The sequence below is a fragment of the Sporothrix schenckii genome (genome assembly GCF_000961545.1).
Source record: "Sporothrix schenckii 1099-18 chromosome Unknown Cont43, whole genome shotgun sequence".
NCBI lineage: Eukaryota > Fungi > Ascomycota > Sordariomycetes > Ophiostomatales > Ophiostomataceae > Sporothrix > Sporothrix schenckii.
This window is the reverse complement of record NW_015971144.1, coordinates 389,971-403,339: the sequence shown is the minus strand read 5'-3', so window position 1 is coordinate 403,339 and position 13,369 is coordinate 389,971. Positions and strand designations below refer to the sequence as shown.

General features: G+C 55.5%; 4 protein-coding genes across 4 annotated transcripts; 1 reads left to right on the top strand and 3 right to left on the bottom strand.

Annotated features, from left to right (window-relative positions):
- Window positions 1-992: 992 nt before the first annotated feature.
- SPSK_02607 (translation initiation factor 3 subunit J) lies at window positions 993-2,089 on the bottom strand (the record flags this gene model as incomplete). The annotated part of the gene is made up of 2 exons (XM_016729475.1): window positions 993-1,840; window positions 2,074-2,089. 2 exons carry the CDS (start codon window positions 2,087-2,089, stop codon window positions 993-995), a joined length of 864 nt encoding a protein of 287 aa, XP_016588870.1.
- Window positions 2,090-5,204: 3,115 nt separating this feature from the next.
- Window positions 5,205-6,293, top strand: SPSK_02611 (alternative oxidase AlxA; the record flags this gene model as incomplete). The annotated part of the gene is made up of 1 exon (XM_016729479.1): window positions 5,205-6,293. One exon carries the CDS (start codon window positions 5,205-5,207, stop codon window positions 6,291-6,293), a length of 1,089 nt encoding a protein of 362 aa, XP_016588869.1.
- A 1,273-nt stretch (window positions 6,294-7,566) lies between these two features.
- SPSK_02244 (RhoGAP group protein) lies at window positions 7,567-10,135 on the bottom strand (the record flags this gene model as incomplete). The annotated part of the gene is made up of 2 exons (XM_016729117.1): window positions 7,567-10,061; window positions 10,123-10,135. The coding sequence occupies 2 exons, from the start codon at window positions 10,133-10,135 to the stop codon at window positions 7,567-7,569; spliced, it is 2,508 nt and encodes an 835-aa protein (XP_016588868.1).
- A 594-nt stretch (window positions 10,136-10,729) lies between these two features.
- On the bottom strand, window positions 10,730-11,221 carry SPSK_02803 (uncharacterized protein; the record flags this gene model as incomplete). The annotated part of the gene is made up of 1 exon (XM_016729667.1): window positions 10,730-11,221. The coding sequence occupies one exon, from the start codon at window positions 11,219-11,221 to the stop codon at window positions 10,730-10,732; it is 492 nt and encodes a 163-aa protein (XP_016588867.1).
- Window positions 11,222-13,369: the final 2,148 nt, after the last annotated feature.

Here is a 13,369-nt window from a genome sequence, read left to right as displayed (position 1 = left end):
ATTTCCTGCTTTTGCTTTGGCTTTTTCCGGTCACCTACTTGGAGTACAGCTTTGTTCGGCGCGTCGTTTTTGTTTTGGATTTTGCTGGATTCTATGACATAGATGGCCATTTGGGGTGTAAGCGACTTGCTTTTTCTCGACGGCGTTTTTGTTTAGTCAAGGTGGGAGGGATACATATACGGCAGGCGGTACACCATGGCAAGGATACGGAAGACCAAAAACAAAGGAAAGTGATAAACGGACATACATATATGACAATCATTTCTCTTTTGTATCTTTACTTGTAAAATTTTGGCGACGTGAACTGTGATAGAATGGTAAACAGGGTCTGTACGTAGCAGGACTGGTAAAGACAGGAGCAGAAAAAGAAAAGCGCATCGTCATGTAAGCAAAATACAGTGTGCGGTCTAGATTGTATTTAAAAACAAGGGGACTAGGAGGGAAACGGCAGAGTAGGCGTGAAGTGAGGTAAAGGAGCACGAAATCAAAAACAACGGCGACCGCATCAGAGAACATCGCACACCACTATCAATCCTCGCACTCTCCCTTTTCACCCCTTTCGCGTGCCTTCAAATACTGTCGTTACCATTTCTGTCCATGTCTTATCCCGTATGCCATGCAAATGCGTCATTACTCTCTCTCTGTCGGCCCTTGTTCGTGCTTCCTTAAGCACCGTCCTCCAGCCCATGGTTTGCATGTGAAAATCAAACCGGTAACAAAAGAAAAGGAAAAAAAACAAAGCGTGAAGGACACATGATGAATGACAAAAAAGAGACCGAGGATGTGTCTTCCCCTCCCCTCTCCAACCAGTAAACAAAAAAAAGGCCGTGCATTGTTGATCCTACAAGAAAACAGACAAGAAAGGAAAGACGGAAAGAAAAATGCTCTCCTTTACATGAAATCGTCACTGGACAAAGTTGTTAGCAAAAACGGGCGGTGAACAAAAATTGCCATTCTGCAAACAGGGGAGGCGTGTGGGGGAGACTATAAACTCACTCTCCGTAGGCATCGTCATCGTAGGAGCCCGTGTCGACCGTGTTGGGCCGCGCAATGGCGAGCGTCGTCTTGGTCTTGGCGGCCTTGGTCTTCTTGCCGCCCTTCTCCGAGGCCTTCTCCTCCCGCAGGCGGTCGTTGGCGAGCGCCGTCAGCGAGCTGTTGATCTTCTTGATCTGGTCGCTCGGCAGGCCGCGGCACAGCTCGCGGATCAAGTTCTGGGCGAAGACGACGTAGGGGCCCTTGTGCGCGTGTGCGCTGATGATGGGGCCCAGCGTCTGCTGCAGCTTGTCAAACTGGAGCTTTGTGACGGGGTTGAGGAGCGGCAGCGAGCCCAGGTCGACCGTCTTGGACGGGTCCGACGCGTCGATGGAAATGGCCGACGCCTTGAGGGCGGCCGCCGACTTGCGGGCCCCACCGCCCGTGCCCGCGGACAGGCCCGCATCGCCAAACAGGTCGGCGGCGTGCTGCAGATCGGCCTCCTGTTCGCTGCGGCGCATGCGCTCGCGGCGCTCGGCCTCGGTCTCGCCTTCCCGCAGCGCCGAGTCGGCGTCCGCCTGGGCCTGGGCACGGGCGCGCTCGGAGATGTGCTCGGCGATGCGCTGGTTCTTGGACTTCTTGTTGGCGGCGGCAGCGGCGGCGGCGGCTTTTGCCTTGGCCTGGGCCTCCTCCTCCTTCTTTGCTTTCTCGCGCTCGGCCTCGGAGTCGTCGGCGTCCCAGGAGTCGAGGACGTCGCTATCTTCCTCCTCCTCGTCTTCGAACTTGTTGGCGCGGCGGAGCAAAGGCGGGGGCGGGGCAACAGCGCTGCCAGCCTCGGAGCCGGAACTGGAGGACTCTTCCTCGTCGTCTATGTCACGCAGAGAGGGTCAGCAAAACTGTATCCTGGTAGGGTGTTGTTCGCAGCCACGGCCACGAGCCTCCCCCATATCCCTCTCCCGTAGTCTCGTCCCAAGACAGGCCACGTGTAATACCAAGGCGGCCAGAAATGAAACGAGGGGTACGAGAGGTGATGGCGAGGCGAGGAGAGAGGTCGTAGTCGAGCACGAGTATTTTCAAAGGTTTTCTTGACGGCACACGTACCCCACTTGCCAGGCATGATTGGCAAATTCGTCTGTTTTTGCGTGGGCTTCGAAATCGAGGGGTTGTCGTCGGGAGAGAAGGGATGTGTCGTGTGTGTGTTGTTTGGAAGTGCAGTGACGATGTCCCGAGCGTGGGAGGCGCGCTGGTGAGAATAGTTTGTGTTCTGAGAAGAAGAAAGGAAAAGAAAGGGAGGCGAAAACTGAGACACTCTAGAGGCAGGAGAGTGTAGTTACGAGTCTTTGGGAGGGCAGGCGCGAACGTGGCAGGACGAAATTGTGGGCAGGAGCACTGAAAAATTGTAGTTGGGCAGGCACGGCGTGCAAAGGGGCTGTTAGACAAGGGTGAAAAGGCTGCCCAAGCGCAACAAAAACTGCAAACTAGAGGCAGCCAAAGATTTAAAATTGTTCCAAGCGGGAGAAAAAAAATATATAAAAAGCCAAAATAGATGGCGCGTCGACTACGACGAATGAGAGCCAGAACGGCAGCGGCCGTCGATGGTTCCTGCTAAATTAGAACAGGCTGACCAAAGGATGCTCGTTTTTCTCTTTAGCCGCAGTCGCGTCAAGGACAGATAGAGAAGCGACGAACAACGAACAAACATTCTACATGGCAGGCGCGACTGGAAGAAGAAGAGATCGGTGAACACTAGATGAAATGCAGGCAACAAGTTTACATATGGCGATTGTCTTCCGAGCGGATGAAATTGTTTGTCATGCCAGCGAAGGTGCTCCTTGGCGGGCATGGCAATGCGCCAGACACAGACTTGATGTATCCGCATCCGGGTCGTCCCTTTGGATCGCCAGTGCATGATCGGGAGACGAGACGAGAGGCTGAAGCGGGCCAGGAGACCAGACGATGTGAAACAGAGACCACGGGGATCTGCTGTGAACAGAGGAAACAGGAGATATTAGAAAATATAAAATAATAATAACAATAACAATAACAAGAAATAATAATATGGAGACCATGACCCCTTCTTGTTGGACAAAGTGCTGTGCGCGCCTTCCGTCTCAGACAGCACGTCGTTTTACAGCCCCTCTGTCGCGATTTCCTATTCCGGCCACATTGTCCTCCCACGTCCGTTCCCCTCGCTTTCCCCCCTCTTGCCCCTTACACAGCGCAAAACGCAACAATGCACTGCACGTATTCACAGGCCAGACGCTGTGCCCCTCGTTCAGCGTGAGTCTGCAGGGATGATGTCACAACAGGCAGGGGGCTGCTCTCCAATTGTCCCAGAAACCCAGAAACCAGACCCGGGCACATGCCCCAGCGCGTCGCATTTGGCGCTGCAGGGCTGCAGACTTGCAGGTCAGGCTGCATGAGGGATGTAAGACGAAAGAAATTTGAAGTCCAAAGATGAATGGATACAGTCACAAATGAGTCAGAGAGCAAGCAACAGCGACGAGAAGACAAAGCCACATTTACTCTGGATTAAAATTACAGTGCTTGTGTGTTTATTTCACTCATTACGTATCATTCTTTGGATTGCACGGTCTCGCCGATATTGAGAAAATCGTGAACAGACGATTGGGCGTGAGTCCGTTACATTTACAGTCGTTCTACTCAGCGTTGTCTTGCTCCTAGGATGTCTCAGTGTGAGCAGGAGCACATGAGAATAAGTCAAAGTTAGAAAAGGGTAATTATTGGGAACATCGCGACAATGCAGCCTGTCTTTGTTCATGGCTATCCGATGAATAGAGCCAATAATAACCAAAATATAAAAATAAAATAAAAGCATAATGAAGAACAAGTCAAATCAGATGTCAGGCAAAGCACTGTCAAATGTCAAACACAACAATGTCAAATGCCAATCCCATCGCGACAAATAGCCGTGGCATCTCCGGATGCAAGTTGACAGCAATGCTTTCCGATTTCATTTTTTACTCTCCATCTCGCTCGTTTTTTTCATGTGCGTGTGACTCCTACCACAACTCTCTCGCAGTGCTGGGGGCAGCCCAGTGAAGTCGGGCACGAAAACGACGCGGAATAAATTTCGCAGCTGATGGCGCATGAGAGTTTGAGAGACGCACCTCCGTCCGAATGTCTCCGATGTTTTGCTCATCACCTGACGTCCAGTGCTTTCGCATTGGCCTGTGGGAGCGACGGCGCCCCCATTCCGCCGCTAACAATGGTACCTGAGCCCGGCCGGTTGGGCCTTGGGACTCCACTAAAACGAGAACATCCCGCGCAAGTGCAGAGCCAGATGAGGCTGTTCCCTGTTCTTGCAGACACGAGGCTGAAGGCGAAATTGGTTGTTTTTATGCCGCTGCCGGGTTGTTTTCTTTCTCCCTATGCGTAACTACCCTTCTCTCCATATCAGAGGTCCGCTACGGTGTTTGCTCGACGAAAATCGATCGGTGATTGTCGACTCCGAGGACATCGACGGCCCTTGTTCCAGGTCTGTTTCTTTTCATTCGTATTGTTTGAGCTCTCTTGGAAGGAGTACTCTCCCATTTACCACTCGTAGTCGCTGTTGCTGTTTCTGCTGAGCGAGAGCGGGTTACAATGACTCGCGTCATGCCGTTCGCAGCAGCAAAACTCGCCAGTCGGCGCACAGCATTCGACGCTGAAGATCGCGAACAAATAGCGAATTAGGGCGGGTCTAATGTCAGAACAGGGGGAATGTTACAGATGCCCCGGGAACGCTAGCGATGCGAACAACGCAGTCCCGGCGCTGTTCCTTCCCCGTCGGGCCTTTCTTCTTTCCACTTACGGGCTCTCCGCTATTCAATAGTGCAGGCAAACTGCGCCTTCCAGCCATGCACCGCACTTCTTTCTTTCTCCGGATGATCTTTCCGTAGCCTTTCCCGTATCTTTTCGCGCTCGCCCCAACCGTCTGTCCGCCTTGCAGTTTTTCTTACATGGCCCACGCCCTTGGCATGTGGGCACGTTGTTTGGCACATGGGACCTCTGACACCTCCAAACAAACACACACTCACTCACTCACATATAAAAGACGACCGCAACGGCAAGCAGAGGCGGGTTTTGTGCCTGGCCGCCTTCTTGCCACATCCCGACATCTGAATATCAACAACATTGATCAGGCTTCAAACCATCCATCCACATCAACCATCTCTCATACCATTCGCAGTACCCTCACATAGCGTTCTACCTCACCCTCTCCCCTCACAATGACTTCGGTGCGCATCACATCGTCCGCCCTGGGCCAGTCTCAGCTGGTCAGCAGGCAAATCGCCCGTGCCGCCCTCCCCCTCTTCTGCTCGTCGTCTGCACAGACGCCTTTCCCTAAGCTGTCCCCTTCTTCGTCGACGTCGTCCGCCAGCCGCCGTCCAGGCTCTGCCGCAGCTCCCTTTTCCACAACCACGGCCGCCCGCATGCGTGATTTCTTCCCCGCTCGCGAGACGGAGCACATCCGCCAGACACCGCCCGCCTGGCCCCATCACGGCTACACCGAGGCCGAGATGCTCGCTGTCGTCCCCGGCCACCGCGCCCCCGAGACCATGGGCGACCGCTTCGCCTGGTACCTGATGCGCGTCTGCCGCTGGGGCATGGACACGGCCACGGGCATGCGCCGCGACCAGCGGTCCGACAAGACGCATCCCACGACGGCCGTGGCCGCCGAAAAGCCCCTGACGGAAGCCCAGTGGATGACCCGCTTCATTTTCCTCGAGTCGATTGCCGGCGTGCCCGGCATGGTCGCCGGCATGCTGCGGCACCTGCACTCCATCCGCCGCCTGCGGCGCGACAACGGCTGGATCGAGACCCTGCTCGAGGAGTCGTACAACGAGCGCATGCATCTCCTGACTTTTATGAAGATGTGCGAGCCCGGCTGGTTCATGAAGCTCATGATCCTCGGCGCCCAGGGCGTCTACTTCAACGCCATGTTCCTCTCCTACCTCCTGAGCCCGCGCACCTGCCACCGCTTCGTCGGCTACCTCGAAGAGGAGGCCGTCCACACCTACACGCGCTGCCTCGCCGAGATCGAGGCCGGCCACACCCCGGCCTGGACCGACCCCAACTTCACCGTCCCCGAAATCGCCGTCCGCTACTGGAACATGCCCGAGGGCAAGCGCACCATGCGCGACCTGATCCTCTACATCCGCGCCGACGAGGCCGGCCACCGCGGCGTCAACCACACCCTGGGCAACCTCGACCAAAACGCCGACCCCAACCCCTTTGTCAGCGAGTACAAGGCCGGCCGCGAACCGCCAAAGCCGCTGGCCCGTGCAGAGGGCTACGAGCGTAACGAGGTTTTGTAAAAAAAAAAAAAAGAAAGACAAAAAAGTCACATTCGCATCCTTTGGTTTCCTTTGTTTGATGCCTTCTCATCTGCATGGCGTTCTTTGGCTCCTGCCGCGGCGTTGGAAAGCGATGGTCCGGGGCGGGAGTCTCCCCACTCTTCATGACTTTGTGTTTTTTGGTATGTTTTGGCGTTTTCCCTTTGATTTTACTATTTAGTAAACGGTTCAAGTCACAAGACTGGTGGTTAGAATAGGATCTTTTGTCATAGATATCCTCCAGAGATGACGGTTTGTTGTCGCGCTCTTAGCTACACATAAAAGCACTGGGTGCGCATAGAGCGGAGACCATTGATTTCAAGGTTCGACTGAAAGCATATAGAAAGAATGTCCAAGGACGAAACATGAAGAAGATAAAATCGTATCACGATTTCTCCCCAATTGATAAACACAAAACACATCTTGTTGGAAAAGAACCTCGTTCATATGCTACACTTGCATTTCCGATACATCAATAATCAAAGTACGGTGTCTTCAAACACTATCGTGGTCTTGGAGGGAATGTAGTCTAATGGGAATTTTATTCAAAAATGAAAAAGGAAGTAGAGCGACCCTCATTTGGGGCCTTTGTTCAAAGAACCTTCCTATAGAATATAGATATCTCAAGGGCTCAGGGCTCAGGGGGCTGCTGGTGATGTGGGGGGACGGGTGAAGTGGTACGAACATCAACAAACGTAACCTGGAGGGGGAAAATAAGTGGTTTGAGAATGGTAGAAAGAAAACAACAGACAAAATAAATCTCCTGGAGTCTCCTCACACCAGAATAAAAGCACGTCTTGGAACGTCTTTTTGTTAGAACAAAAAGAAGCGTCCTTTGGGGTATCCATCGTAGCGGGACACACTGCCCAAAATATAAAAAAAGAAAAAAAGGGCAGAAAAGAGAAGAAAAAGGATCAAGTGAAAGGGGTGGCTATGGGGGGAGTAAGGCGAGAGGTGAAGGGGTCGGGAAGGTAAGAACGGGGAAGGGATGAAGGAATTTGATATGTAGTGGGGAGAAAATACAACCGCCAGAAAAGACACAACACAGAAAAACGGGTACACTATATGAAAACACAGGAATTATAGACACCCCTTGGCCGTCCTGGCCACCGACATTCTCTGCGCCGTCGGCCGGATTTTTCCTTCCCCGTTTTTGTAACATCCACCGCCCCAAGTGTATTGAAAGGCGCCACACAAAAAGATCACAGTAGAAAAACAAAGGAAACGGGCCACCGACAGCACAACCAAGAAATCACTATTGTGGCTTCTCGTTCTCCTCGGCAACGCGGCCAAGATCCAGGCTTTTGCCGCGGATGGCGCCCGAAAACGTGGACAAGGACGCCGCAGACGGGTCGGTCGGCGACGGGGATTTGTTCCGGCGCTGCTCTGCCGTTTCCTTGGCCTCGCGGTACTTGCTCTTCAGCCAACCGGAAATCTTGCCCTTGCTGTGCTCGTCGCCACCCTTGCCCGGCTCTTGGCCTTCCATATACGCCAGAGAAGGGTCCGACGACCCGCTGGCGCCCGTTGGGGTCAGCGAGGCGACTCCCGCCAGAGACGGGCCGCCACTGCCGACGGAGCTGGTGCTGATGCCGGCGTGCATGTTGGATCCGAGGCTCGAGTTTTGCCCCGCTGCTGTGGAGACAGAACTTACGTTGCTCGTGGACGGTGGCGGCGCGCCCGGCGCTCCCGGCGCTGCTTGTGGTACACCCGCAGCTGGTGCTACTGGCGCTGGCGGCTGCGTGTCTTCACGCCGTCTAGACAGTCGCCAGAGACGCTTTTTCGACTTCTCGGTAGGTTCCGTGTGCGTCTCGTTTAGCTGCGCGGCGGCGGCAGTGGCGGCGGCGGACTCATCGACCTGGTCAATATCAGATCCTTCGTTAAAGGAGCTGTGGAGAGACTCGGACGGCGAGTTTCTCGATGGGCGGAGCTTGGACTCGGACGAAGCTGGTGCAGCGGTGCTAGCAACGGCCGGGGCAGTGGCCGGTGTAGGCGTCGTTGTCGCTGTGGTCGCAGCCGACGGGACTTGAGATACACGCGGTGTTGAGTCGTTGGCACCGTCCGAGCCCGTTGGTGCAGGGGCTTCCCGACGGTGTTCCATAGACCCGTCGTACCCGTGGCCACCAGCAGTGGCTGTGGCCAACTGGTTCGCATGCCCTTCCAGCGGGTTTACAACTGGCTCGTAGTTGGGTGACGCGTAGGCAGCCGACGACGGCAATGAGGCTGTTGAACTCTGTGCGCTCGGGTTGGCGCTGCTGGGCAGCCTCTTCTTCTTGAGCTTGTTCGGCTGTGGCCGCAGTTCACCCGCACCACTCTCGCTGGTGCTGGAGCGCTGGAACAGCTGGAACCGGCGCTCTTTGGAAGGTGTGCTGGTTCCCGCTTCGGCAACGGGCGAAATGGGTGTGGCGGGCGAGACACCCAGACCCGGCACGTCCCTGGGTGGGGCCACATGTGTGGCGCCTTCGATCATGACCGTTGTGAACGGGTCAGGTGTATTGGAGTCTTCGGGGGGTGTGGCAACCTCAGCGACGGGATCGAAAGCGGGCGCGGCCTGTGCCGTCTGGTGGGGGTATATGGGCGTCAAAGGGGACACTGGGCCGCCGGACGCGTCCGTTCGCTTCGCAAACCGGCCGGGGCCAATGCCCGGCGATCTTGCTGGCAATGTGTTGCTGCGAGAGAGCCCGCCAGTGCTGCCGCTTCCGGCGGTCGTGGGTGTTGTCGCATTCGCAGGACTGCTGCTGCGGGGACTTGATGCATGGCCGACGTGGTTGTTACCATCGCCACCGAGGCCACCGCTGCCATCACCAACATGGTTACCGCTGACAGCGACATGGGCGCTCGAGTGTCGTGAGTGCCGCGAGTTACGAGACGAGGTCGACCGGTTGCGACGAATCTTACCGTCCCGGGCCACGCTCTCGGCGCCAGCGCTTGCGTTAGAAGCAGTGCGGGACACACCAACAGCACCGGCACCCTCCATCTGCACACCGGGTGTCACAGGTGGTGTGCCTCGGGAGACCTCCTGGACGGTCTGCTCGTCGGCGGCGGTGCCGCGCATGCCAATCAAGAAGTGGTCTTGGTTTTCGATTAAGAATATCAATACGGTCTGGTTGAGACGGTACTCTTCGGGTGCCATAGCATGCGAGGGGTGCGACAGAATACCCGGCTGGAAGATGGCGGCCAGGTTCTGAGAGTTCATGCGGTTGATGTCTGCCTTAGCGGCGAAAACGGCAAGTAGGTCGAGGATGTAGAGCAGGAGCTGGCGGTTAAGTGGAGGTAGCTCGGTAATCAGGTCTTGGTAGTTGTGAATGGCACCAGCCAGGTCAAAGTTCTCCATGAACTGCGGCCCGTCGGCGTCGCTGGGGCCTTGTTTGATGGCATGGCGCAATGGGTCCCGGAAACGCTCGTAGAGAGCGAGGGGGACAACAGGCTCGGGGAGGTCGTTCAAGTACCGACGCAAGACGTTGGCAGCATCATGTACTGTGTAGCCGGTCCAGGACAACCCCTTACCGTACCGGTCGGGCGAGTCGAAAGCGAGTTTGAGCTCCTTGATCCGCTTCTCTGAGCCACTCAGACGGAAAATGCCCTCCACTTCGGTTGCCTTCTCTTTCAAGAAAACACCGCACTTGGCAACGACAATGGGGACATAGCCGTAAATATAGCTTTTCCCGTTCTCGTCGACGAGGGAGATGGCGACGTTTGCGTACGCGATACTCTGCCGCAAGGGTACGCCGAAGATGCCCGGGGGAGCTTGTTCTGTTGGAGACGTATGTTAGCAGGATGTCGTTGCTTTCCAAGAAAAGTGCAGTCGCCCCACGTTCCACACGCATGACTGAGTCAGTTAGTGTCGCTGCACGCTGTCCGCCCCATATGTTCCTTGGAGCTTTTCCCTTGGTCCTCGGCAGTGGCCATGACAATGGGATGCTGTGCAACAATTCTAGCCTTATCGCATCGCCCTTCCAGAGTGGCACAAGCAGCGTGGCGCATGCCTAGTGGCACCGTATTTCGCACGTCCTATTTCCCATCGGATGACAAAAATGAAAAACAGATCCGTAAGGAAAGGTAGAGCTGGGCAGACACAAAATTGCACACCCCAAGCCGCAGCAGGCACAGTCGCAGGTTGCAAATGCGCACTCGAAGATGTCCACTTCGAATAGCAAAAACGGTGGGCTCGGGTGACGAGTACCGGCACGGGGCCAGGGGGCTGGAAATGGACCCGGCTCTCGTTTTTAAGCGGTTGCGCAATTTCGGTAGATGTCGGCCGCTCCGTCCAGGGCCAAGAAACCAAAAGTACCATTCTTCGACCACAGGCCATAGCAGCAGACAAAGAAAGGGTCTTGCGCAACAGGCAAGCAGGGCAACACATTGGGAAACAAAGAGAGAAAAGAAAGGAAAGAAAGGAAAAAATGGAGAAAGAGCGCAATTTATTTACCTTGAACATCGTGGTTTCGTGATTGGAGCTTGAAGCCCTTCCACCACGATTTGAGGTCGCGTTTTGTGGGCGGCGAGGCAGCGGTGGCTTGTGGTGGAGGCATCGTCACGGGCGGCGGCGAAGCAGGTGATTTCGGCTGGCGGGTTTGATGCGCGTTCGGAGCATGAGCGTGTGCTGGATTCAGGGACGCTGGGAGATGGTGCGACCGTTGGTGTGGTTGGGCCTGTGCTTGTCCTTGCGCCTGCGCCAGCGCTTGTGCCTTGAGCAACTGCTGCTGCTGCTGTTGCTGAATCTGTTGTTGAAGCTGGATTTGTTGGGCTGGTGTGTGCTCCCGAGGCGGCTGTCGCTGCTGTTGCGGAGGCTGCTGAGGCTCCTGCTGAGGCTCCTGTTGCTGTTTTGGGTGCTCCGATTGGGAGGGACCGCCGGACGGTTGGGCTGGTGTCGCCCCTGGTGGATTGGTTGAGGGAGGACTAGAATCCGTCATTTTTGCAGACGACGACGATGGCGACGATAGCGACGAACGCGACGCGCCGGGGACCCCGCGCAAGTCCTTGTCAGTTCTGTGAATTGACTGCTCGAGTACAAGAGGGCGGCGACTGCAAACTGTCCAGAACCGCGGTTCGCGAGATCAACGGAGACGTGTCCCAGGCGCAGGAAGAGGCCAGCTTAGCAGCGACGCGACTGTCAGTTACGTGGCGGGAACGGAGACGTAGAGCGCGGAGGCTGCCGAGAACGCTGGGAAGGCTGTCGACACTGGCGCAAAGGGCCGCGTGGCAGATGCGGTATGGTACGCAAAGGGGGAAAGCAATCGTTGAATACTGTCGTTGGCGGCATAGACGGACGGATTCGCAAAGGACGTGGACGCGTAGGAAGCAGGTCGACGCGAAGTCTAACGAGTCGTTTCGAGTTAGTTTGTCGAGAAACGAGCCGCGGGTTTGGGGCGAGACAGAGGCGGGACAAACTGCGCGGACGTCGTGATGCGAAAAGACGGGAAAATTCGAAAGTCGCTATGCTAGTCGAGTAAAAGAAAAGGCGGCGCTGCGATGGGATGAAGAGATTGCGTTTGAACAGGGTTGACCAGGGTAGCGAGCTCTGGTCGAGTCGGGCAACGTCGAGCGCAGAAACAGAAACGAGGGAATTGATTGAAGAAACAAAAGTTGGCAAGACAAGGCCGGCAAAAGAGCAATAGCAGTCTCTGTGTGAATGCTGCGAGGGGTGATGGGAGGGGGGGCGTGAGAAACGGCGTATGTACGGGCCGCGACGACAATGTACTCCGTAGGTTCGAGGTAAATAAAAAAAAAGTCGAAGCGCGCGCGACCCAGCGTCAGGAGACGAAACGTTGGGAGGCGACCAAAAACGGGGGGTGAAGAAGGAGAATGGGAGGAGGGGGAACAGTCAGCCAAATGCCAAATGCATAGAGCCGACACGGTTAGGGCGTGGGAAAGGACCACTTCTGGTCGCGGTCGATTTGTTAGGGGGTGCGTTGACAATTACAAAGAGGAACAAAAGATGGAGATGAGGGAGGAAAATCAAACAAGAAAATGGAGGTGCAAATAAGTTGACGAGAGCTCGGGGGAGGGGGGGGCCAAACGAAAGCAACTGCAACATGGACTTGGGCAGTTGCAGTCTGGGCTCGCGTAGGAAAGGGCGAGTCTGCGAAACAGTACTTCGTAGAGAACAGAAAGAGCGACCAGATAATGGGAAGGGGCCTGAGAAAGCAGCGACAGGGATAAGTAGGAGCGACTGTGGCGCTACTGTTGGCGGTGGAGGCAGACGTAAGAAGAACGCCGTCCGGCTTGGGCTTTGTTGCTCTATGGGCGGGAAAGAGGGATTGTGCAGGGAGGTATTTTTGGGGAAGAAAGCAGGACGGGTGCTGGGAAGGAACGAGGGGTGGCTCGGTGGGTAGGGGAATTAGGAGGAAAGTGAAAAGTGGCGGGAGAGCAGGAGCGACTCATACGTCGTAATAATCTGCACTCCGTGCTTTGTTATAAAACTAGGCCAGGGCAGGGGGGAGCCGGGAAGGCGGTGGGTGTTTTGCCCTGTGCTATTGCCTGCCCTGTCCTGTCGGGCTTTGACTGTCATATTAGTCCTGATCCTGCTTCTATTCCAGGCAGCTGACTGGTAATAACGATTGGGCGGCGGGCCGGGGTACGTGGGAACGGGACCTTAGTGCGCATGTGCGCATCAGAAGCGAGAGGGGCTTGAGGGGGATACGGGAAGCGACGTGCAGAAACGGTGCGGTTAAGCAGTGTTCCAAGGTTCCAGAGCCCCAGACGGTGTCTTTTGTCTCTTTTAGTGAAATTGCTGTTTCTAAAAAAAGGGAAAACGGTGGTTCTGGACTTGGACGACCAGCCTGGCCACACATGGGCCGCTACGAGTCGTTCTTTCCCGTTTTTGTTCTTGGTCAGTCGCGCCTGCTGTTTGCATTTCTTGTGGGTTCTTTTGTGCTGCTTTTCGCACTCTGTTCATGCTCTTTCCTCATGAACGCCGCGACGTCTTTCGTTCTTTGTCCCCGCCTAAGCACCCACAAAGTACCGTTAGCTTCCCAAAGCCTTCCAGTACTCTCAGTTGCCACCTGCAGACCCGCGCCTACGGGCCCAGTCAAATCAAGCGTTGCTGTCCATCCGATCTA